Raw genomic sequence first — 23905 nt, 5'->3', positions numbered from 1 at the left:
GGGAACCTTTTGGGTGAGTGGCTTGGCTACTGGTTATGTGATTAAAAATAGAAAATGTAGAATCGCTAAGAGTAGAAGCGCACGTGATTTGAAGTCGTGTACTTTTGTTGAGCTGTTGACGTGTTTCTCTTTCTCTCTTCAATTTTCAATAACAGACTTCTTTCAATCACCATAAAGGATTCTCTACAAATAATGGTATGTCTCAACAAAGTAGCCTCAATTGTGATCAATCTTTACTAACAGTAATCCTAGGCTTGTGATAAACTACTTGGACTTGCAATGCTTCTTGTAGCAGCATCTGTATTCACCTACTACACAACATGGGTATTTGTAATACCTTTTGTTAATGAAGATTCATGTATAAACAAGTTCTTTTTGCCAAGAGACTATGCTATCAAATTGCCTTTGTTGTTGCTTCTTATTGCTGGTTTAGGTGTGGGAACGTTTATTGGAAAAGTGTTGATCAAGAATCAACAAAAGCAAAAGAGTAAGAAAAAGGCACAATAGGTGTGAGTATATACCGATTTGCTATGTTATAAAGTCATTGTTATTAACTTTGTTTATTACAGGGCGGAGGCAACAGGACTGAGTAGGTGAAAGATTGGGTGTTTTGTGCGTGTGTATGATGTTTGAATATATTGCGAAAATTTTCCGTCTCTATGATCTTACTATATATTCTCCGCTCTTTGTAGTATACTTGACTCCCTTGTATGGTTTGGTATTCTCACCTAAACCTTTAGCATTCACCACCAAGAGACTATCAACTTTCAACCCAGAAGGAACTGGACCTTTGTGGCTATAGGACAATTTTATGTACAGGGGTTGTCTATGCAATTCAACTTCCGACTGCTCATTCTCTTCATCCTCTTGTCCATTGATCGTTGCGCTGATAGTTGGAACCACTCCCTTTTTCAAATCCTTTAGGCTCCACTCATGTTTACCAGATAAGCGAGTTTGAAAATCCCCATGACTAATTCTATTAACTTTAACCTGTTCGTCTGGCTCTTGACATACGATTTCAACTTTAATAAAGTCAATTTTGGTAATCATATTAGCAGGGAATAATTTAATCTCAAACTCGGATGAATTTGGTTGAACTAGGAATTGAACATCAATGGTACTCAATTTTAACAAACTTGTCTTTTCTCTATTCCTCTGGAGTTCGTTCAAGTCAATTTGGTACTTCATCAATGTGCTTTTGCCCTCAGGTGGGATAAATGATAGTACTCCTCTTCTCTCTCTAAATAGGTCCGAGTTTATACATCGATGAAATCGAGGTAACTCCAAATTGGCTCCTATTTTATTCAACGATAACTCCAATGTTGGAGCTCCCGACAACTGACTAAAGAAATCAATCTGTCCATCAATACTTCCACTCAATACGTAATTGTCAACCTGATTATCCGTCTTGCTTGAGTAAAATGCTGAGTCATATTGCTGCAACTTTGACTTTGCTACAATTGGTTTCAAAATCACATTGACAGTTTCAATGATATCAACATACATTTCATTATTCGTATGACGTGCATCGTTCCTCCTCCATGGTATATCGGTAGTAAAACTTTGCTTCGCGTCCAGTTGTAGGCCCGTGGTTTTAGAAGCCTCATTGATGATTTTCGAAAGTAACGAAGTATGACTCACCAAGTCTCTTATTTTATTGAAATCGGTAATATAAGGCATACCATCATCCAACATTTGATACAATATCAACGTAATCACATCTGTGTTGGCTTCAATCTTGCTTCTTGTCAACTCATCAAAGTAATCTTCCAAAGTCTCAACAAATCGTAATATAAATGTATATGGAATAAGTGGGTTGGATGTTGTTTTATCTTCGGAACATAGGACGTAGATGTGTAGCGACTGGTGATTGTAGCCAACTACGTAGTAACCCGAATTGATGGTGATTTTCATTGGTGATGAATAATCCTTTTGGCTTTCAACACTTGTCTCATTGACATTGATATTGGCTATTTTGGGAAGGATTGATTTGTACTTGGGTAGCAATAGACTGTTGCAGTATTCAAATACCAACGTGTGGGAAACATCAGCAATATAGATTGCCTCAATCATGGTTGTTGCTGAAGACTATTGATGTTGTCTGTTGTATCGGACATGGAATCGAATTTTTTTTTTTTGGATTTGATATCGCGCTACCTCACATCACGTGAAACTGCCATAGAGAAGCCAGATACCGAAACCAAGAGGCTCAGACCTGTGCTATCATCCTACATTATTATGAATCTTCCGGGATTGATTAAACTATAACACAATTAAAAAAAGTATAAACGTATAGAACGAATAAGTGAAACAAAGTTGTATAATTGCAGGACGGGGGATCGGGGGAGATCGGTTTCATTTAAAAAAGTTTGTGAACAAATTCAAAGCATCAATGCTTCTTCACCTATGGGTTCACATCCACAAGATAAAGCCTTTATCAGAATAACTATTCTCTCTCTCAGCTTTTGTTTCACATTTGTCAAGTTTTTTCCAGTCGTTTCACGAGATATATAATGGGTAAAAATTCAAAAACACCATCCATTGTATATCCACACACACACATATTTTTATCCATACCTTCCAAAAATGACAAGGGAGTGAACCAAAACCAATTGAGGGATCATAAGTTATCTGGCTCTAAGGGTTATTAATTTTCAAGTTTAGCGGTGGAAGAACGTTCATGGACTGAACTGCTTCCTTCAACGATAATTTCATCAGCAGTGTCACGACTACCTTCTTCATCTTCTTCAAGATCGTCAATATCCACCATCAAGTCTTTAGCGACTCTTTCTTCAACGTCTGGAATGTCTTGCAAACCGTAGACAGCAATAGTTGCCAAACCCAAAAAACCAGCAACACATGAAAACACCAAAGCAACAATACCTTTAGCTGTGAATCCAGTGGGTAATCTCTTTTGTTGGATGTTTTCTCCAGACAAGTCCAAAATGTTGGCATCATTTCCAGCTGCGTTACCTTTCCATGGCATACCAACTTTTTCACAAACTTGTTTATGGTTGTCAGTGATTTGCTGAGTTTCATTGTTTCTAATAGCATCGGGGTTTTCAACCAACACAATAGCCAAACCTTGGTCCAAATGCCATTCAATGTGACAATGGAAGAACCAAACACCAGGGTTATCAGCCTTGAAACGAATGACAAAGTACGATTGAGGACGAACGTAAAGTGTGTCTCTCTTCATTGGAATCTTGGGCCATTCAGCATGATTAGTAGCGTTAAATGCTACGGGGTCATCATTGTCATCAACAGCATCTCCTCTTTCCAACACTTGGAAAACGTGTCCATGTAAATGGAAAGGATGGGTACCGGTATCCAAATTGTTCAACACAAGGTCAACAACTTCATCTTCTTCCAAGACAAATGTGTTTGTATTTGATCCGTAAACTAATTCATTTGTAGCGTCATCACCAGCAGACAAGACTGAAAGTATAGTGGGCACTTTTGGAGCTGTGTAGGAAATGTTGTTGAAGAAGGCATAGTTGACACCATTACCCAAATTGTCCATTTGCACTTGAACGGTTATTGTGTAGTCGGCATCATCCAAAATCTCTTGTTTATCATATGGAACCAAGTAAAAATCATCTAAAAAGTCATCGATTGAGTCGACATAGTTTTGTTCTGGTTTATCGCCATCGTTATACATCATGTAGTTTGTACCATTCAATTGCAAATCCTTAGGAACTGTATCCAACATGGTGTCATCGGCTTTGTTCATGAATGCATAGTTTTTATCAGTGGAGTTCTTGGTGGTGACCAATACTGTATACCTTTGAGCAATAGTGACATAAAGCATACTAGCCTCTTTAGGTTCGGTGTAAACACCATCCACTTCAACCACTGTCATATTGTGATCTTCAATCCAAACGTATTGCGAAATGAATCTTCCAGTATTGACAATTCTCAACATATATGTCTTGTTTGGTTCAACTTTCCAAGTAGCATTTCTAGTTTCGTTAAACAAGAGATTGTCAATAATTGGTTCAGCACCAGTTGGATTGAATCTCGATAAGAAATCAGGCAACAATTCATCAGAAGTCTTGTGGTAATGTTCACTCAATGACAAAACGACATCTTCATCAAAGTCGAATGGGTAATCCTCTTTACTTTCCTCTTCAATGATGAATACACCTCTCATACCATCACCATATTGACCAGAAGTATGTGAATGGTACCAATAAGTACCAACTTGTCCATCAACAGTGAAATTATAAATAAACTCTTCACCATGAGGGATAGGGCACTGAGTAACCAATGGTGGACCATCCATTTGTCCAGTACCATGTTGGAACAATCCATGGAAATGTAAAGTGGTGTTTGCCGTGTCAAACCCATTAATCAAGTGCAAAATCACACGATCATTGGTCTTAACTCGTAAGGTAGGTAATGGCCAACTTCCATTGAAACCAATCATGCTTCTTTCAAAGACACCATCGGGGTTAAGGCCGTCAACCCAGCCGGTTTCGAACCACCATTCATGAGTCTCGGCGGCTATTAGTGTTGATAAGAACAATACTGATAAAAAGTTCCACAATCTCATCTTCTTTAAACAGTGAAGGTTGTAGGTTATTATTGGTGGTGGTGGTGGTGGGGATTTGCCAAGAATTGTTATTTTAAGCGACGGTGCTGGAGCCCTATTGTACAATAATTGAGGTGGGAAGTAATTGGAAATGTGTCAAAAGGAACCCTCTTTGTTATGACTCTTTTATTTTTCCCTATTTTCTTGGCGTCTTAGTTGGTTGGTTCTGTGGTTTTGGTTTCCTTTTTCCTTGGCGAAGCGCAAAATCGAAAAAAAACTCAAATTCAGAATTATCAACTTGGTTAAAGGTTATAAAAAGAACTAGTGGTTGATTGGAAAGAAGTAGAGGAGAAATAAAGCAATACAGAAAAAAAAAAAAAGTGAAAATAAAGATCAGTTGGGGGGGTTTAAATAGATTTCTGCATAAGGTGAGTTCGGGAAGGGCTTCAAAAATTTTTTTTTCAATGCAAAACTGTAAGAAGGAATTTTTGATTGAAGGACAATGAAAGGAAATGAATTAACTATTCCATCAGTTACACAAAGCATAAAAAAATTAATATTAATATTAAACGACTAAACAAAAAAAATAAAATAGCATCAACTAGAGAGAAAGGATTTTCCTATTATTTAATTGAATTCGTATATTCTCTAAAGAGACACTAATTCTTCAAATAAGGTTAAAGTCTAGGAGTATAGTAACTAAGAGATGAATAAATGTTTTTTTTGGTTAAGAGATATACGAATACTCAGAAAAATTAAAAGAAGTGATTCTTCAACCATAATGCAGTAGTTTCTATTTTATTAAATTTTTGTCAGACACTGTTTTTTTTTTTTTTTTGTCTCATTGGCTGACTTTTACAAGTATTGTTGTGTTTTGTTTTGTTACCAGTATGATGCATAATGGAGTAAAACTGCATGTGTGGGTATTATTGTTTTGTTTGGTATATTAAGTCAACTGATGAAATCTGATAATGTACAGCGGTAATAGCGTTTTGTGTTAAATTAGTTTTTATTATTTATTTTATTTTTGGTGAATATTACACGACCTTGTTTTGTTTTTGTTTGTTTATTGTTTATTTTTTTTTGACGCCCGATGTATATCTAACTAACCAAACAGGCCATTACTTGTTCGCTAAATAACGGAAAAAAGGGAAAGGGAAAGGGATATGGAAAAAGAGAAACAATATGCCATGACATTCATTGTATATTGTCTCAACAATGGGTATAGTCAGTCGTTGGGAAATCTAGAAGCTGAAACGGCGTCAAAAGCAAGACCTTATTGTGTACTAAAACGCAAATGAAAGAAGAGAAAGCCAACAGCCAATCAATAAGGCACAAGTTGCAGAGAACTAAAAAGCTTTTCTGTTTTTTTTTTTTTTTTGCTTTCAGTTGTTTTTATGTTGCAAGCTGTTTTTAATTGGTTGGGGAAAACGTTCCGCCAGTTAAAATAGAGGCGGCTCGCTCTTTTCTTTTTTCTCGTATTAACTAAAAAGAGGCTTTAAGCACGTCGTCGTCGTCCTCCTCCTCCTTCTGGGTTATTATAACCTATTCTATTGTTCCTTACTGTAAATCATATGTAAAGTCTAACAATAAGCTAAAGAAAAAGTATTGTTTCTTAGAATTTCAGCCAATTATAAAACAGGAATTTATATATGCACCAATTGTCTTTATTGTCTTTTGTGTCGGTTTATTTGTTTTCTACTTTTAATTTTTTTGTCTGTCTGATTATTTTCGTTTTGTGTCTTTGTGTCTGCGCAAGACAAAGAAAACCTGTCAATCTAGGCTTTTCTTATTTTAACCAATGTGTGGTTACAGGCCCCTTTCCTATGAGACTGACACCTGACACTGACACCTGACACCGACAATAAATTGGAATCGACTTTGGTCTGATTGGGTATATCTGAAACTAAATATTACCAAGTGGTGGGAATTTACTGCGTAGATGTTGATAAATATTCTGATCCACCTTTATGCATCATCGATTTGCAACCAAAAGATCTATACCTACACACTCCTGTACCTAGATAAGCGGAATCTATGCATCCACTAGATTTGCATTTTGTACTCTCGCCCATTGTTCGAGTCTACAGCTTAATTCAATCTTTGACACGGGTAAAGTGTTTTATTAACTATATAGCATATTATTATATTAAAAAAAAAAATGGACGTGGTAGGAAAATCAAGTGTCTTCTTCTTCTCCTTGGGGGGCAAGGCAAGTCAAGTGAAACTCAATAATCCTATATTAACAAAAAAAATGAGGGGTGGGTGGGGTAAAGTATTCTCTATTGGGGGGCATCTCTTTTTCATCAAATCTTTAAAACAGAAACACTTGTTTCTATAATCACCTCTCAATACTCTCTCATCAATGGTTAAGCAAAATAAAGCTTGTCAGTACCGCTGGGTATAAAAACTTTGACAGGGAAAAGTAATTCAAAAAGGATAGCCTTGTATCGTTTCTTGATACTTCTGAAAAAAGGTTCCTTACACACACATTTTTTTAGCCACCTTTTCCCAAATCGAGTAATCTCCCAACAACAACAAACTCTCTCTTTCACTCATTAATGTTTATGAGTAGATGATCCTTCAGTTGAAGAATTTTGTCTAATAATTTCAGCACGACTGTCTTCTTCTTCTCCTTCCTCAACCAAATCAATATCCAAATCTCTAGCAACTCTTTCTTCAACATTGCTGATATCTTGCATACCGTAAAGGGCAATAGCAGCCAAACCAACAACACCAGCAACACATGAAAACACCAAAGCAACAATACCTCTAGCTGTGAATCCTGTAGGTAATCTCTTGTGTTGGATATTTTCTCCAGATAAATCCAAAATGTTGGCATCATTACCAGCTGCGTTACCTTTCCATGGCACACCAACTTTTTCACAAATTTGCTTGTGGTTGTCAGTGATTTGCTGAGTTGCATTGTTTTGAATACCCATTGGATCCTCAATCAATTGAATAGCCAATCCTTGGTCCAAATGCCATTCAATGTGACAATGGAAGAACCAAACACCAGGGTTATCAGCCTTGAAACGAATGACAAAGTATGATTGTGGTTGTACATAAACGGTATCTCTCGTCATTGGGTATTCTGGCCATTCAGCATGATCAGTGGCATTGAAAGCTACTGGATCATCATCATCATCAACAGCTTCGTGTCTTTCAATAACTTGGAATACGTGACCGTGCAAGTGGAATGGATGTTTACCAGTATCCAAGTTGTTTAAAACAATATCAACAACATCATCTTTTTGCAACACAAATGAGTTTGTGTTTGATCCGTAAACCAATTCATTAGTAGCGTCATCACCAGCAGACAAGACTGAAAGCAAAGTTGGTACTCTTGGTTTAGTGTAAGTGATGTTGTTGAAGAAGGCATAGTTGACACCATCACCCAAGTTATCCATTTGTACTTGAACAGTAACTGTATAATCAGCGTCATCATAAAGTTTCTCCTTGTTTAATGGTACAAGGTAGAAATCGTCGAAAAAGGCATCAAGTTCATCTTGAGTCAAATCATAAGATTCAGCTTCACCGAGTTCTTCATTGTACATGATGGTGTTTGTACCATTCAATTGCAAATCTTCAGGTTGAGTATCCAACATATCAGGGTCAAGTCTATGCATGAATGCGTAGTTTTTATCAGTTGAGTTCTTGGTGGTAACCAACACAGTATATCTTTGAGCAACAGTAATGTAAATCAAATTGGTAGTGTTTTTCTCAACGTAAACCCCATCAACTTCAACAATGGTCATATCGTGGTCTTCCATCCAAATGTACTGAGACAAGAATCTACCAGTGTTGATAATTCTCAACAAATAAGTCTTGTTTGGTTCAACTTTCCATGTAACGTTTCTAGTTTCATTAAACAAGATATTTTGAGGAATCAATTCAGCACCAGTTGGGTTAAACCTTGACAAGAATTTAGGCATCAAGTCATCTGATTCCTCATGATAATGTTCATTTAAAGTCAAGATAACTTCTTCATCATAATCATATGGATAATCTTCTTTGCTTGGCTCTTCAATAATAAAAACACCTCTCATACCATCACCATATTGACCAGAAGTATGTGAATGGTACCAATACGAACCAACTTGTTCATCAACAGTGAAATTATACAACATAGTCTCTCCAGGTGGAATAGGACATTGAGTAACCATTTCTGGTCCATCCATTTGATTAGTACCTCTTTGAAACATACCATGGAAATGCAATGACGTATTTCTATCATCAAATCCATTCGTCAAATAGAAATTAACTCTATCTCCCTTCTTAACTCTTAAAGTAGGTAATGGCCAAGTACCATTGAACCCAATCATGCGTCTTTCTTTAACACCATCTGGATTAACTCCATCAACCCAGGTGGTTGTGTAGTACCAAGTATGGGTTTCGGCGGATACAATAGCTAATAAGCCAAGGAATATTAGCGAAAAAAACGACGACTTCATTTTGTAAAAATAGCTCTATCGGTCTTGGTGGATTGATGAGTTTTTGGTTTATTGTTGCAAACTGTTTCCTTTTAAAGATTGATAGAGACCCAAAGAAGGAAAAACCCAAAAAAAAAAAAAGAAGAGAAAGAAAAGAAGAAAAATAGGAAAAGGTTTAATGAAGATGATGGGAATTGTGTTGATTATTTATATTGTGGATCCCCCATCTCTCAAAACAAATTGGGTTTTTTCTACTTTTACAGTTATTGTTCTTACTGCCTTGTCCCTCTGTTTTGTTACTGATGGAAATGATAAAAAACTGAACTCTGAAGTAGTTAATAGAATGAATTTTTTTTCTGGGCAAAGGTTTGGTTGTTGTTGTGTTTTAGTGTTGCAAAATAAGTTTTTTCTTGGCTTTTGGCGCTAAACGCTGAACGGCTAAAGTCTAATGGTACACTCTTAGTGGGTAGTAACAGTAATGAGGGGGTAATAGTACTAGTTCGTAAATACGACAATAAATCATACGTTAAGTTTGAAAAGAGAAAAAGAAGAGTTAAACTAGGTTAATAATATTAAGGTTAGTGGGTTTTGTTTATTTTTGGTGATGATTATTCTATTTGGTTATTGTTCACGTGAAGATACTCATTGTTTGTCTGAACATACACAAACAATCAGACCAACAGACAGAGAGACACAGTACAATATTTGTTGTGTCAATCCAATTAGTGTCTGAATTTGGTATTTATATTTATATTTTTTTTTCTTATTTATTTTTATTATCTTTTCCATCTCTAACTTAATATGCAGACAGACATTAAAAATAAAATTAAATTATTTTAGTGTAACTATTCCTATTTTCAACAAATGATATTGAAGAGAAATATCAAATAATAACCTTTTATTATGTATTTGCAATTCCGCTTATGGAAAATCATCTTCTATTATATTATTACTTTCTTCACACAAAAGAGTACAGTTGAATAAAGAAAATTTTTCTTAACTTTACTTAGCACTATAACCTATAGAAGAACCCCTGGTCCGTATGCCACTGTTGAGTTCAATTATTCCGTTCCAGGTCCACTTCTTCAGAACAGTAATTTGTATCTCTCCGGTGTCTGCAACCTCTCTAATTTTCAGCCAATCAGAATATAAACGCACATATTTCTTTTTTAACTTTTCTTTTGCATTTATTTCCCACATTTTTACGAAGCTTAACCAGAAGTAATCATCCGATTTACACATGTTGCAGTTCATAATATACAGTTTTATAACTCTGGTACGTTTCTTTTTTTTTTTTTCTACAATCTTACCATGTGCTTTTGCCTTCTCGTGGTAGTTAATAAAATGCAGCCAATTAAACATCAATAAAACAACGTAACCGAATTGAAACGAAATGTGACACAATACAAGAAAGAGTGTTATTGTTTTGCCGCTTTCGCTTCAAAAAGAGTGTGTAGTGTATGTAACATAATTTAAAGAGACTTTACATTGATAGGCTGGTTGAAGCCGTGTCGTTCCGTCCAAGAAGCGCCTTTGTTGGATTCGCTTGGCGTTTCAATAAACCCTATTTCCCCCTAGTCAGATTACTAGTTCCCTCACTCTTTTTCTTAATTTTCTTGTTGACATATTTGACATTGTCCAAGATTTAAACTGCATCTTTATACATTCTCATTGGATAGTTCTAATATTCCGATTACTTTTGAGCACTGAAGTTTAATAAAGCTTGGCCAAACTACGAGGGGCACTCAAGAGCAGCCGGCTTTTCACCTTTCTTAACAATTTCCAATTAACTTCTATTTAATCCCGCTGTTGTGTCGATTGGGCTTTTGACATCTCATCCCAAAGACGGCTAGCATATTCTATCAAATTACGAATTTCCTCGGGATCTTGACTTGGAGCTTTAAAAACGTTGTCAACACCTCCTTCTTCTTCTTCGCCCTCCTCCTCATCAAGTTCCACTACTTCATCGACGTCATCTACCTCTTCATCTACCTCTTCATCCTCCTCCTCATCTTCTTCCTCCTCTTCGTCTTCTTCTTCCTCTTCTTCTTCCTCTTCTTCTTCCTCTTCTTCTTCCTCTTCTTCATCATCGTATTCTTCCTCCTCTTCTTCCTCTTCATCATAATCGTCTTCTATATCATAATCGTTCTCAAAGTCTCCATAATTCCTATTCACTCCAAATACAAACTGGGGGAAACTCTTTGAGTAAAGCAACTTACTCGATAACATATTCAGAACAAAAACATCTTGCATAATCGACCGATCAGGTAAGATATCATTACCCCATAGGAATTTCACCGAGGGGGGTAATTGTGGAATAACAGCAACCACATCGTCTTTATATAATGGCAAGTTCCCCGATAACACAATCTCATATAGATTATTATGTAAACTCTTACCCTTGTGGCCAATCATTTCCATTGAAAACTCGTCTAGTTGATTACCTGATAAATTTATCAGCTTTAATTTTGTTTCCGACTTGGGGAATACCATTTTAATCTTTTCGATAAAGTTGGCAGATAGGTTTATAGACTCAAGTGCGGTGGAGGCAAATTTTATATTGACAGTCTCAAGCTTGTTGTGTAGTAAATTTATCGTTTTCAAATTCTTTAAACCACCAAGTTGAGATGGAAACTCTGTGAGTTGGTTAAATGAAAGTCTCAAGTTTTCAACTGATTGGGGTAATTTAGCATTGAAATTGATCAAGTTGCATCTCATCATTGACAATGTTTTCAATTTTGAATTTGCACCAAATACTAAATTCTGCTCTTTAAGATTACACCTTGAAAGTTCCAACTTAACTAAATTCTCTTTGAAATGATACCGTGCATTGGGGAACCAATTCACTATATGTAATGCTTGTAAACTGTTTGGAATTTTAAAAGCGGAGAAATTGACTGGCATTTCATTAGATGCCACCAGAAGTGATTCCAATTCAAGAGTTTCTCCAAATTTGTTTTTAACAATGTCTAATCTTTCTAGTGGATTGTGTCCTATTTTCAAATGTTTAAGTGACTTGGGGAAAGGAGGATTGATGACTTTCTCCATTAAATTTGCTTCCAATTCTAAAGTAGTTAGTCCTGGTGGAAATTTCACATTATCGATAGATGTAATAGAACAATGAGCCAAGTCGAGTTGCTCAAGCGAATTGGGGAATTGGAAACCTTCAATATACTCTCCAATTGGTGTATACCTGAACCGAAGACGACGCAAATTTGTAAATTTAGCAAAGTTTAAATCTGAATCACTCCAATCAATCTCTTCTAGATCTCCAAGATCAAGTTCCTCAACTTGCAAAGGCAAAAGATCAAGCACCATCTTACTACTGAAAAAGCAATTTTGATGCAATTTTAAACGATTTAATGTTTTGGGGAATTGTGAAGGAAGCCATGATTCTGAAAAGGTTCCTGTAACTTGAAGGTTTTTGGAAGCAAGAACCGTCAATTTTTTCTCTAAACAGCCATCAAGAGTCAATGATTCCAATTCAAACCCTTTGGTGTTGGCGGCTATTGCAAGTATCAGCACAAACATTTCATTGGGGTGTGCGTCTTGTCTGCTTCCATAATATTCAATAAATTTGGTCCCATGGCAGGTCATGTAGCGAATTATATCCTTGACTGAAGCAGGTAGTTCATTCCCACATCCTTCAAATGCAATTTCTTCAAGTTGTGGGAAAACTTGACCTTCTTTTCGGGGAGGAATACCACTTAACGTATGACATGTCTTCAAGATGAGTTTCTTCAAAGTTGGCGGTAAGGAGCATAAATCAATAGCATTATCTTCGTCTCTTTTGGGCAGGAAAGTAAGTTCTTCAAGGTTAACACAGTTGGCAAAGTTCCCCGTCACGCTACAAGTAATGAGTTCCAATGATTCCACATGTGGAAATGTTTCTAGATCAAATATTCCCTTTGGTTCATCAAATAGTGAAGACAATATGGAAAACCCAACAATTCTGTCTTTGACATTCTTGAAAAGCATCGCAAGCTCACCGACATCGGCCTTATATTGAGGTGCAATTGCCAAATCAATGATGACATGTAACTTTACAGTCTTGCTTGGTTTAAGATGTAGCGCCAATTCTTCAAGATCAGACCAATCGGTTATATTATCCATTGTAAATTTCAACTTGAGGACAACTTTAACTTCATTTTCAACACAATACGTGTCAAACACCTTAACCTTGTCAATTTCACTAAAGTCAGGCACAGGTTCTTTTTTAGCACTTGGCAATGTTAAATCTTCCAAATTGGATTTTATTTTAGTAAAGGTAAACACGCCAGTTGATTCAATTTTATAATTAATGGCATTTTTAAAATTCGGATTCAGATGTAGAAGTTTCGGGTCCGATAGAAGTTTAGTTAGGTTTTGTACTTTTGCGAGGGAAACAATGTCCTGTAGTATGTTCTGCGGGTATAAATCAAGTACAATTCTCAGCATAGTTTTAATGAAGGTATATTTGATGAATAAAAATATAAAAAGTCATAGAGAACGCGTGTGGATCAATTATACAATTTTTACATTTGTGTCGTAACATTTTTAATGTCGCATAATTTGAAGTGTCGCATAATTTAAAATGTGTTTGTTACACGTGACTTGAATATATTAGATAAACTATGGTTTTTATCCCCACATGAATCATTTTACATATATTTTGGTAGAGAATAACCACTTATCATATTAATTGCTAACACATACATCTACAAGTAGACTTATCGATATACCCATATTCAATAAACTTATTACCATTATAACTATATCGCAGAATTCAGATAATTCTTCAGTTATAAAATACTTAAATCTCAAGAAAAGATCAAACCTCTGTCGGAAAAAGGAAGGAAAAACGGGAATAGCATAACATCCGCTCCTTCTTTACATACAAAATTATGGGGTTATACATAACAAAAAAAGTTTACGCAAAGCGGTTCTATAGGAGACAAATCTGCATTCTGTGTTTGTTTTAGTTGCACTCTTCCCGCTAGTTGTGAAGGTGTACATATAAATTTTCTCCACAATCAAAGAAATTACACTAACTATCGTGCTGAGGGGTAGGTATTCAATTCTTCATGAAAAAATCGGGAATATTTAAGTAACAGATCCGCTCAACAGTTTTCACTTTTCAATATGTTTGTAAAGATACATCTTTTATCATAAGGGATTACAGTTCATTGACATTTTCACTTGATTATCATGGCACCTTTATTTAAAGAAAGTCCAGAACATATCTGGAAAACCATCTCTGATGGATATCCTGTTGATATTAACTTGAGATCACAAGCTCTTCCACTTGCTGGCACCCAAGAACCAGGTTTTTCACCAATATACAGAAATGGTTACTCCCAGAAAGAATTGAAGACTGTTCCCTATCCTGGACTCACCACCTTGTATGAAACTTTTGAACTTTCCGTTGCAAATAACGGGCACAAGCGTGCTTTCGGTCATAGAGTTAAAAATGCCGATGGTACATTTGGTGAATATGTTTGGCAAGATTACAAGACTATTCAAAAAAGAAGAAACAACTTGGGATCGGGTTTATTTTTTGTTTTGCAAAACAATCCATACAAAACAGATAGCGATGCCCACCAGAAGTTGAAGTACGACCCATTGAGTAATGATTCCTTTGTCTTGACCATTTTTTCTCACAATAGACCTGAATGGGCACTTGCAGATTTGACTACGGCTGCTTACTCCATGACAAACACCGCATTGTATGATACCTTGGGTCCAGATACTAGCAGATACATCTTGAGCCTTACCGAGAGTCCAGTTGTCTTATGTTCCAAAGAGAAAATCAAAAGATTGGTTGAGTTGAAGGAACAGAATCCAGAAGAATTGAGCAACTTGATTTGTCTTGTTTCTATGGACGATTTGACTACCGAGGACGCACTGTTGAAAAACTATTGCCATGACCACAAGATCTCATTGTTTGATTATAGACAAGTTGAAAAACTCGGAGAAATTAACCCATTAGCTCCAATCCCTCCCAAGCCTGACACTAGTTTTACCATCACGTTTACTTCTGGTACTACTGGTGCACACCCCAAAGGAGTTCTTTTGAATCATGAGAATGCTGTTTCCGGTATTACATTTTCATTTTCAGTAATGTCGGTACCAAAATATGATCCTGTCATGTACTCTTTCTTGCCATTGGCTCATATATACGAAAGGCTAAACTTGCATTTCTCCACAGCTTTTGGAGCAGCGATTGGCTTTCCTCAAGGGCCTTCTCCATTAACTTTATTAGAGGATATTCAAATTTTAGAGCCTAGTTATTTGGCGTTGGTGCCAAGAGTGTTGACAAAATTAGAGGCCGGTATCAAAGCGCAGACCATCAACAATGATGAAAACCCAATCTTAAAGAGCTTATTCACCAAAGCTATCAACGAAAAATTGGCATTACAATCTGATCCCGCCAACGAAAATACCAATCCACCTCACTTGTTGTATGATAGAGTATTGGGATTGTTACGGAAGAAATTGGGAATGAAAAATCTTACGGCCATTATGTCGGGTTCTGCACCAATCAGTCCAGAAACAATGAAGTTCTTGAGAGCTTCATTGAACTGTGGAGGAGGTCAAGGATATGGTATGAGTGAGACCTTTTCTGGTATTATGGTTAGTTCCATCTATGAGACAGAAGCCAGCTCATGTGGTCCAGTTGGTGTCACTGCCGAAGTGAGGACAAGAGACTTACCGGCAATGGGATACACTTCCGCAGATGAAGGTGGTGCAAGAGGAGAGTTGTTGGTTCGTGGACCTCAAATCTTTCAAGGGTATTACAAGAATCCAGAGGAGACCGCCAAAAGTTTTGATGAAGATGGTTGGTTTTACACTGGAGATGTTGCTCGTATTGATGCAAAGACGGGCCGTACTTATATCATTGATAGAGTAAAGAACTTTTTCAAGTTGGCACAAGGAGAATATGTCACTCCCGAGAGAATTGAAAACACATATTTGAGTTGTTTCCCATACGTCTCTCAAATGTTTGTCCATGGTGATTCTTTAAGAACTTACTTGGTTGGTGTTGTTGGGTTGGACCCAGTTGGAATCGCGCTGTACATCAAAAACAGACATCACGAGACCATCAATGATCCAGCCGATTTGATTAGATTTTTTCAAGATCCAAAACGTAAACGTGAATTATTGATTGATATGAATGCATCACTCGATGACAAATTACAAGGATTTGAGAAATTACACAACATTAAAGTTGATATTGAGCCATTATCAGTTGAGAAGAACTTGATTACCCCAACCATGAAGATCAAGAGACCAATCTGTACCAAGTACTTTAGAGAGACGTTGGACAAATTATATGAAGAAGGTTCACTCATCAAGAACGATAAATTGTAGATTGTGTACAGTTTGAAATATTCAATTTTAAGTAAATTTTGAATCTATTGTAGCTCTACACTTTGTCTCACTGCCGATAATGAATTGCATTATGTATATTCTTTTGTACCTTGCGGTTTGATTTGGATTTGGACTCATCAAGAAAGTCTAGGAATTCAAGTGCGACATGTGTCTTAATATATATACATCTTCCCGACTAAATCTTCACAAAGGTTCGCTCAATAGTTGTACTGACATCTTTATTTACAAAAAATGTGAACTATCTTGATCGGTTAGACTTTCAAGAAAATTTGCAGCAACTCTTGACAAAAATTTAATCCCCGCACCACACATCTTAACAGTCCTGGATAATCTAGTGTCATCAATTAAACTAAACATAATTCAAGCTACAGGCCCCAATATTCTCGCCCCTCCTTCAATAGCCGAATCGTAAGATAATTCTCTCAACAGGCATGACCTTTGTTGGAATTAGTTTCTACCCAACAAAAAGGTCGTGTATTAAGTACCGATTTTCTTTTATTCATTTTGCAGCAACGACAGGGACAAAATGATGATGCTAAAAACAAAGAGACCGAAGTCCGCACCCAAATAAGTAAAGTAAACAACAAGAACAAAAAATTTTTCTTTCTTTTCAATACCCAACAACAGCAAATATTCTCAATAACTCAACAATAAAAGTTTATCACTCAAGGAACACCCTGTCGACAAACACAAGACTAAGCTTAGTGTTTCGTTATTCTTCCTTCTGCTTTGGAAACTTCTTAACACGTTGTTCTTTTCATTACAAAGTCCGTTTGCTTTTCTTTTGCAACATATAAAAACCACACTCATTTGGCCCTGTTTGTCTCGTTTGATGGTTTAAGAATCACCGGTTGTTTTATTCAGTTTGTTTCTGGTTAGGATTTAACATTCATTTACCAAAAAAGTTATTGTTTTTTGTCTCCTTTTTTATTGCATAAAACGTGGGGTTATTATGAGCAAACGCTTGTTTAGTATATCCTATTTCAACCTAAATTCATCAACGTTTTCAGTTAACAACTTGCTAAGTTATGTGCCTAGAGCACTACCAACAAAGAAGAAGTCGTTATCAAAGTCGCAAAATGGGAAACGAGTAGTGGTTGATACGAGTGAAGGTGCATCGGTCCACAAGCACTCACATTACAAGAGATCTACTCATCCTACATCGGTTCCAATTTCCAAATTATTTAGCAACACCTTTCCTTTAGGTGTAGCGGAGTCACTAGAACACTACAAGCTACGCAATGACCCACTTCAATTTCAACATGACTTGCTTTCAACCTTACCATTTTATCCAAACATGGATCACTTAGGTCGAACTTCCAAGGTGTTAAAGGTATCTCTTGACGATAAGGGAAATTATATTAATGAGTTTGTTATCTACCCTCCCGGTAAAACTGAAGCAGACCTGCCCTCAATGAAACATTTGGTTATGATTCATGGATATGGTGCTGGACTCGGATTCTACCTTAAAAACTTTGACGCTATAGCTTCACGCAATGATTGGTGTATACATGCAATAGATCTTTTTGGATACGGCTGCAGTTCTAGACCACATTTCCATCCGCAAAATGTTGAGGAAGTTGAAAAGTGGTTTTTTGACTCCTATGAGGCGTGGTTTGCGCAAAAGAATATTGACAAGTCGAAATTATTGATAATGGCACATTCTATGGGCGCATATTTAATGGCATGTTATGGTATTGCTCGAGATCCAACTTTCTGCAAAAAGATAATCATGGCGTCACCGGGTGCAATTATTAAACATAAACGTCAAATACCAGTACCGGGTTACTTTAAGCGTCTTTGGGAAAGAAATATCTCGCCGTTCACATTAGTTCGAAAAGCTGGTCCTTTGGGCTCAAAAGTTGTCAGTGGATGGTCTTCAAGAAGATTTGCAAAGTTGCCAGAAAAGGAAGCTCATTTACTACACAAGTATTCATATGGAATTTTCCAAGCAAGAGGATCAGGAGAATACATGTTGAATTTCTTGCTTGCGCCAGGTGCTGATGCCAGATTGCCTTTGATTGAGAAGGCAGTACACAAGTTGAGATGTGATATGACGTGGTGGTATGGTGATGGTGACTGGATGGATAAATCAGGAGGACAAATGTGCAGTGATATCATTAATAATTTGGCAGACGCAGCAGGCAGAACTCAGCATAGTGATGTGAAAATAGTTGAAAACAGTGGCCATCATGTGTATCTCGACAACATTACACAATTCAATAATCTAGTTTTAGAAGAAATGGATAAATTTTAATAAGTAATAATAAAAAGTTTTTGATTACCTATTTATGTAGGTTAAATTCAGGATCTTCATCTTCTCCTTCCAAGTGAATTATTATGCGAAGTGAAATGGGCAAGTTTGGATCAGTAACGACAATCTCCTCGCCACGATGAACTAAATCCTTCATTTTTTTACTCAAATTGGCTTTAGTTGCCTCCTGTAGCTCAGGAGGGCTTGAGATGTAGAGATACTTGTCTCCACTAGTCAAACTAGGATTTGTCATTTGAATTTCCTGCTTGGACTTTATTTCATGGATAAACTGTTGCAACGTCCACCACCTCTGAACTGCAACAGTCTTTGCAGTAGTTCCACAAACTGCACAATTTTGCTTCCTTGTGTATGAATATGTATATGTGAAAATAGAATCGTCACCCGAGTACATCATATAGTTATCCAAAATCGGATTCACATTGGTGATAATTTTGAAAACCTCATTGCAACAACTTGCAGCAATAATTGCATTTGTCGATGCAATTGCTGGTATGATATTCTTTACAACTCCCAAAGTCAAACTCTTTGTCACTCCATCAATGCCAAACTCTTCTGCTCGAGCTTTTGCAGTCTGGTACATCCACTCTACTTGCTCTGGATCATCAGCATCAAATTTTTTGCCAGGAAATTGCTTATTCCACTCTAGTTGGCTTGCCCATTCTATACAATGTTCAGGTAGTCGTGGCGTATTGGCAATTGTACACACGGGGTAAGCTGTTTGTGCACTAAGCAAGTCCAAAGAACACTCAAAACATGAAGTCAAGGTCGGTATAATCACTCTGCTTTGTCCTCGAAACCCCTCCGTACCCCCATCAACCAATGGTATTATCAAATTTTCATCTTGTGCTAATGCATATAATGTGGAGTTAATCCATCTTCTTGCTTCTATCGAGTCCAACCCACTAATGATAACCTGGAAACTTCGATAAAAGTCTACTCCCATATCTTGAATCTTTTTAAAATGAGACGTAATTTTCAAATCAGGATTACCCAACCTCTCAAGAATAAACTTTGTAGCAACCTCAGCTTTGCTTTTCCCTATATCATTATGACGGAAAAGAAACTGACGATTCAAGTTACTCAAATCAATTGTGTCCATGTCTATCACATGTATATCCTTGAAACCAGTCATGGATAAGTTCTTGAGAATTTCACATCCTAGGCCACCAGCGCCAATAACGAGAATTTTACTCGACTGGAGCGCTTCAAAGGAGCCCTTGGCTGAGTAGATGTCTGGGTATTCATTGAAAGGACCTACGTTGGCGATAAGTGGTTGAATTGCCGACAAGTCCCTCATTGCTTGATAAAGTGAGGTTTAGGAAAGGGCAAAGTGCAATCGCCGCAGTTTTTTCTTTTTCAAACGCGATCTTTTTTCTACAGGCGATTCAAAAGGCTATGCAGTTACATATATATATACTATAATCTATCTATTTTTCTACTGTAGATAGCTCCTCTCCATGCACCCGTCTTACAGGTCTCATAGGAGGTACTCCAATTCTTTTCCCAAAGTTGTTATTCAAATGATTTGTAGTGGGCTTCTTGACCCTATTTTGTAAATGATTTATCCCTAGAGGAGGCGTCTTTCCCTTTACATCGGCTCTCTTCACGGGGACAGATTTGGTAGGATCAACTGTACGTTCAATATTGGGTGAAACGAAAGTAGTGTCAAATTGTGGGATTTCATCACTCTTGCCGTCTTGTTTCAACTGCAAAAGAGCGGCATTTTTTGCAGCTACAAACGCAGGAAAATGGTTTGGATCTTCTTTCTCTGAGTGTTCAATCTGGGTTGATGTATTCTCAGAATCATCAAGTTCATGTCCTTCTTCTGCGCCATCATCACTAAAGTTGAACGATTCATCAATATCATCCGCGTCTTTCTTCTTGTTCATATGTTCCACCACCTTTGATGGCAGTCTGGGAGTTATGAATGCATCATCGGGGGCTCTTAATCTTTCTTGTTCGCGTCTTGCTTCCAACTCCCTCTCCTCTTGTGCCTTTTTCTCCACCATTTGCTTCTTCCTTTCCCTTTCCGCGTAAATAGGATCTCGATGGAAATCATCTGGTTCATACTCAATGGTGCTCTTTTCCAACTTGCTAATTTGTTTAGTTATTGTCTTATCGTACAAGCAATTACCCAATACATTACCAAAACATCGCAAACATCGCTTTATCCCATCAGTATACGCTTCTTTCTTGCACTTTTCAAACGCCTGGGACTTACTCTTGGCGTTGTCGATGTATCCATATCCAATGTCCTCATGATATGTGCCATCTTTGAGGGTAACCCTAACCACAACAGAAAGGCCCAACGAGCATCTACCTGTGTTTCCATGCGAATCCAAGTAATCAATCTCGCAAGAAACTAGTTCAGAATTCCATCCGTTAAATCCAAACACTTCATTTGCTAAGTTTAGTGCCTTCCACCCTTCAATATACTGGACTGAGCTTCCTCCTCCGCCAGGTCGATAACTCACGTATTCTGGACCCAAGGCTTTGTTAAGCTTTGTTTGTATTTCCAATTTCTCGTGTTCAGTAAACTGCTGAGTCAGGTGAGGCTGCGAGCGCTGCCTTACGTGTTGCAATGGCGGCTTTGTCGGCCTTCGTGGTTGTTGGGTACCATTTCCATTCAGTGAACTCATGTGAATAAATATATGTAGTAGGAGCGTGTCTTCCAGACGTGTTGCTAAAAAGACTGATATTTTTTTTTTGTTTTCTCTCTCTCTCTTTCTGATTTCTTCTTATCATCATCAGACTAATACTCTTCAGAGAAAAATGGTACAATGAGTAATGATCTGGAACTGTCCCAAACTCGACCGAAGCTGTTCATAGTGGTACTACATTTATCAAGCGATGCGTTGTCAGCAATAGAGTTATCACGAATCAAAGTCAAGTCGCCGACAAAGAGACAACTTGCCATGAGCAAAAGGGCAGAACAAGTGAACAAATACAAGATCCAGTTGACTCAAGAGGGAAGAAACAGACGCTTTTTAAGCCGACAACGACAAGAGGAATTGTCTCCCGCAGCAAGGAGGTTAAACTTTGAGAAAAAAGTGAGATTTTCATTAACTTAAAGGAACGTGACATTTTTGCTATACATCTAAACTGGAAATTAGGGTTATGTTCTCCCCTTTCAATAGCAACCTCCCAAGTGGTGATTTCTTCCCGTTAACGATTTCCTCAGCTTCATCAATCACAAGGTTCATATACTCATCAAACCCTTGGATCTTCCCCTGGATTCGCAGATTCGATTTCTCATATAGCCATATTGTGACAAGAGACTGTTGTTGTAAGAACTTGAATATTAGGTTAATTGGAGGCAAGTTAGTCTTGCTGACTGATTTTGATGACATTGGGATTGGGATTGTATGTGGTTTTATGGAATGTGTTATCGATGAGTGCCCTTTTTTTTTTTCTCTCTCTCAATTTCAACGCGCTTTAAACACCTTAACCTTCATTCTACACAAATGTCTGACGAGGCACCAGAAGATTTCAAACAGTATATTATTCAATGGATAGAGGCTGATGCAATAGAAGCGACCAAGAATGGGTCAAAAATGGCTATTCTTTACAACAAGATGCTCGCTCAAATACGACGCACACCAGGGCCAATTTCGGACACTAAATCGCTCAAGCAAATCAAGTTCGTTGGGGTAAAGACAGCGGTGATGTTGAGCAACAGGGTGCTACAGCTTTGCAAAGCTAATGGTTGGGAAGAACCAGTTGGGTTTATGGATGAAGCTGAAGCACATAAGAATGCTATGAAAAAGGTTGATCAGTTGGAAGAGGAGGAGTCACCCACGCGTCCTGCAAAACGCGCACGTACTAGTAGTTATGTGCCAAAACAACGGTCAGGAGCATTTGCCATAATGGTGGCACTATACTTGAAGGATCGTGAGGGGAGAGGAATGACTAGGGAGCAAATTTCTCAACATGGTGCGCAGTATAGTGATAAAGCATTCACCACAAGCGCTACTTCAATGTATTCGGCATGGGATTCTATTAAAACATTGATAAAGAAGGAATTGGTGTATGTCACAGGGAGGTCGCCAAAAATGTATTACTTGACCGATGAAGGAAAGGAATTGGCGTCAAAGTTAAAGACTGCAGTGAATATAGAATCGTCGCCAATGCAACCAAATACAATTGGTAACAGCTCATTTGATAATGGAGTTAGATTTGAGTCTAGTTTTGAAAAATCGTCCCCAATTTTGAATAGAAATATTGATGTGGGTTCATCTCGTCAGTCGGCATTTAGGCTACACAATCCCGCTCACAACTCAAGACTCGTGTCAGAAGTGTTATCATCAGGAAGCTTTACCCATGACTCTCAAAACAGGGTGTATGATGGAACGCCGTACGAAATATGGACCAAGGATGAATATGAGGTGGTCATCTATGTTGATAATAGAGAAATCAGAGCTCAACAAGAGCGTGATTTTTTCCGAAGACAGCTTGAATTGGCTAATCTCAAATGTGATGTTAAGGCGTTATCTTGTGGGGATGTTACCTGGGTTGCCAGGCATTTGCGCACTGGTAGAGAAGCCGTTCTAAACTACCTTTGTGAAAGGAAGAGAATTGATGATTTATGTGACTCCATTAAAGATGGCAGATTTCAAGAGCAAAAGAATAGAATGAGGAAATCAGGAATGACCCATTGCTTCTACTTAGTGGAAGAGGTGAGTATGGTAAAGGAACGTGCTTACGCAATTATGGACTCGATACAAACCGGTATAGCCCAAACGATGACAAACGCACGCATATATCTACGAAGGTTCAAGGACATTGATGAAACAACTGAGTTTCTTGCGTCTCTCACGGGGGTGATCAAAGATTTACATGCTCATAAAAACCTAGTCGTGCTTCGGCCTAGGGACATTTGCAATCAAGACCACTATAATGAGATGTTGGTGAAGTTTCGAGAAAAGTTTGAAACTAGGGCCAACTATGAATGCTGTCACTTATTTTCCAGTTTTCAGGAAATGATGGGAAAGACGACGCAAATGACGGTAAAGGAGCTATTCATACTTATGTTGATGACTATCAAAGGGTGCTCGTTAGAGAAGGCTATTGTCATTCAGAATCGATTTCCTACTCCAAAGAAGTTGCTTGAGTTTTATCATCAGCAGAATGCACATGCACCACTAGAGACAAAGAAGCAGTTGATGGTGGATGAGTTTAAAACTCAGGTGGGTAATAAGAAAATTGGAAAAGTGTTGCTGGAAAAGATTTACGATGTGTGGGGGGCGTAGATGTAGGAGTAATTGCTCATAGCTTTGTAGGTGCAACTGTTTC

At 37.5% G+C, this 23905-nt stretch overlaps 11 protein-coding genes across 11 annotated transcripts; 4 read left to right on the top strand and 7 right to left on the bottom strand. All coding sequences in view use genetic code 12, as the record gives it.

The window, feature by feature from the left end:
* Positions 1-192: 192 nt before the first annotated feature.
* DPM2 (Dpm2p) lies at positions 193-507 on the top strand (the record flags this gene model as incomplete). The annotated part of the gene is made up of 2 exons (XM_067690288.1): positions 193-195; positions 253-507. The coding sequence occupies 2 exons, from the start codon at positions 193-195 to the stop codon at positions 505-507; spliced, it is 258 nt and encodes an 85-aa protein (XP_067548768.1).
* Positions 508-657: 150 nt separating this feature from the next.
* Positions 658-2073, bottom strand: I9W82_001531 (uncharacterized protein; the record flags this gene model as incomplete). Its single annotated transcript, XM_067690287.1, has 1 exon — positions 658-2073. One exon carries the CDS (start codon positions 2071-2073, stop codon positions 658-660), a length of 1416 nt encoding a protein of 471 aa, XP_067548767.1.
* A 574-nt stretch (positions 2074-2647) lies between these two features.
* I9W82_001530 (FET3) lies at positions 2648-4555 on the bottom strand (the record flags this gene model as incomplete). The annotated part of the gene is made up of 1 exon (XM_067690286.1): positions 2648-4555. One exon carries the CDS (start codon positions 4553-4555, stop codon positions 2648-2650), a length of 1908 nt encoding a protein of 635 aa, XP_067548766.1.
* A 2537-nt stretch (positions 4556-7092) lies between these two features.
* Positions 7093-8988, bottom strand: I9W82_001529 (multicopper oxidase; the record flags this gene model as incomplete). Its single annotated transcript, XM_067690284.1, has 1 exon — positions 7093-8988. One exon carries the CDS (start codon positions 8986-8988, stop codon positions 7093-7095), a length of 1896 nt encoding a protein of 631 aa, XP_067548765.1.
* A 1776-nt stretch (positions 8989-10764) lies between these two features.
* On the bottom strand, positions 10765-13404 carry I9W82_001528 (leucine-rich repeat domain-containing protein; the record flags this gene model as incomplete). The annotated part of the gene is made up of 1 exon (XM_067690283.1): positions 10765-13404. The coding sequence occupies one exon, from the start codon at positions 13402-13404 to the stop codon at positions 10765-10767; it is 2640 nt and encodes an 879-aa protein (XP_067548764.1).
* A 750-nt stretch (positions 13405-14154) lies between these two features.
* Positions 14155-16317, top strand: I9W82_001527 (uncharacterized protein; the record flags this gene model as incomplete). The annotated part of the gene is made up of 1 exon (XM_067690282.1): positions 14155-16317. One exon carries the CDS (start codon positions 14155-14157, stop codon positions 16315-16317), a length of 2163 nt encoding a protein of 720 aa, XP_067548763.1.
* Positions 16318-17290: 973 nt separating this feature from the next.
* On the top strand, positions 17291-18595 carry I9W82_001526 (carboxylic ester hydrolase; the record flags this gene model as incomplete). The annotated part of the gene is made up of 1 exon (XM_067690281.1): positions 17291-18595. The coding sequence occupies one exon, from the start codon at positions 17291-17293 to the stop codon at positions 18593-18595; it is 1305 nt and encodes a 434-aa protein (XP_067548762.1).
* Positions 18596-18623: 28 nt separating this feature from the next.
* On the bottom strand, positions 18624-19910 carry I9W82_001525 (NEDD8-activating protein; the record flags this gene model as incomplete). The annotated part of the gene is made up of 1 exon (XM_067690280.1): positions 18624-19910. One exon carries the CDS (start codon positions 19908-19910, stop codon positions 18624-18626), a length of 1287 nt encoding a protein of 428 aa, XP_067548761.1.
* A 130-nt stretch (positions 19911-20040) lies between these two features.
* RAD52 (recombinase) lies at positions 20041-21252 on the bottom strand (the record flags this gene model as incomplete). The annotated part of the gene is made up of 1 exon (XM_067690279.1): positions 20041-21252. One exon carries the CDS (start codon positions 21250-21252, stop codon positions 20041-20043), a length of 1212 nt encoding a protein of 403 aa, XP_067548760.1.
* A 450-nt stretch (positions 21253-21702) lies between these two features.
* Positions 21703-21963, bottom strand: I9W82_001523 (mRNA splicing protein; the record flags this gene model as incomplete). The annotated part of the gene is made up of 1 exon (XM_067690278.1): positions 21703-21963. One exon carries the CDS (start codon positions 21961-21963, stop codon positions 21703-21705), a length of 261 nt encoding a protein of 86 aa, XP_067548759.1.
* A 114-nt stretch (positions 21964-22077) lies between these two features.
* On the top strand, positions 22078-23862 carry I9W82_001522 (uncharacterized protein; the record flags this gene model as incomplete). The annotated part of the gene is made up of 1 exon (XM_067690277.1): positions 22078-23862. The coding sequence occupies one exon, from the start codon at positions 22078-22080 to the stop codon at positions 23860-23862; it is 1785 nt and encodes a 594-aa protein (XP_067548758.1).
* Between the last annotated feature and the right edge of the window lie 43 nt (positions 23863-23905).

The sequence above is a fragment of the Candida metapsilosis genome (assembly GCF_017655625.1).
Source record: "Candida metapsilosis strain BP57 chromosome Unknown scaffold2, whole genome shotgun sequence".
Classification (NCBI taxonomy): domain Eukaryota; kingdom Fungi; phylum Ascomycota; class Pichiomycetes; order Serinales; family Debaryomycetaceae; genus Lodderomyces; species Lodderomyces metapsilosis.
Note: the sequence above shows the minus strand (reverse complement) of the source record. Positions and strands in the feature narration are given on the sequence as shown.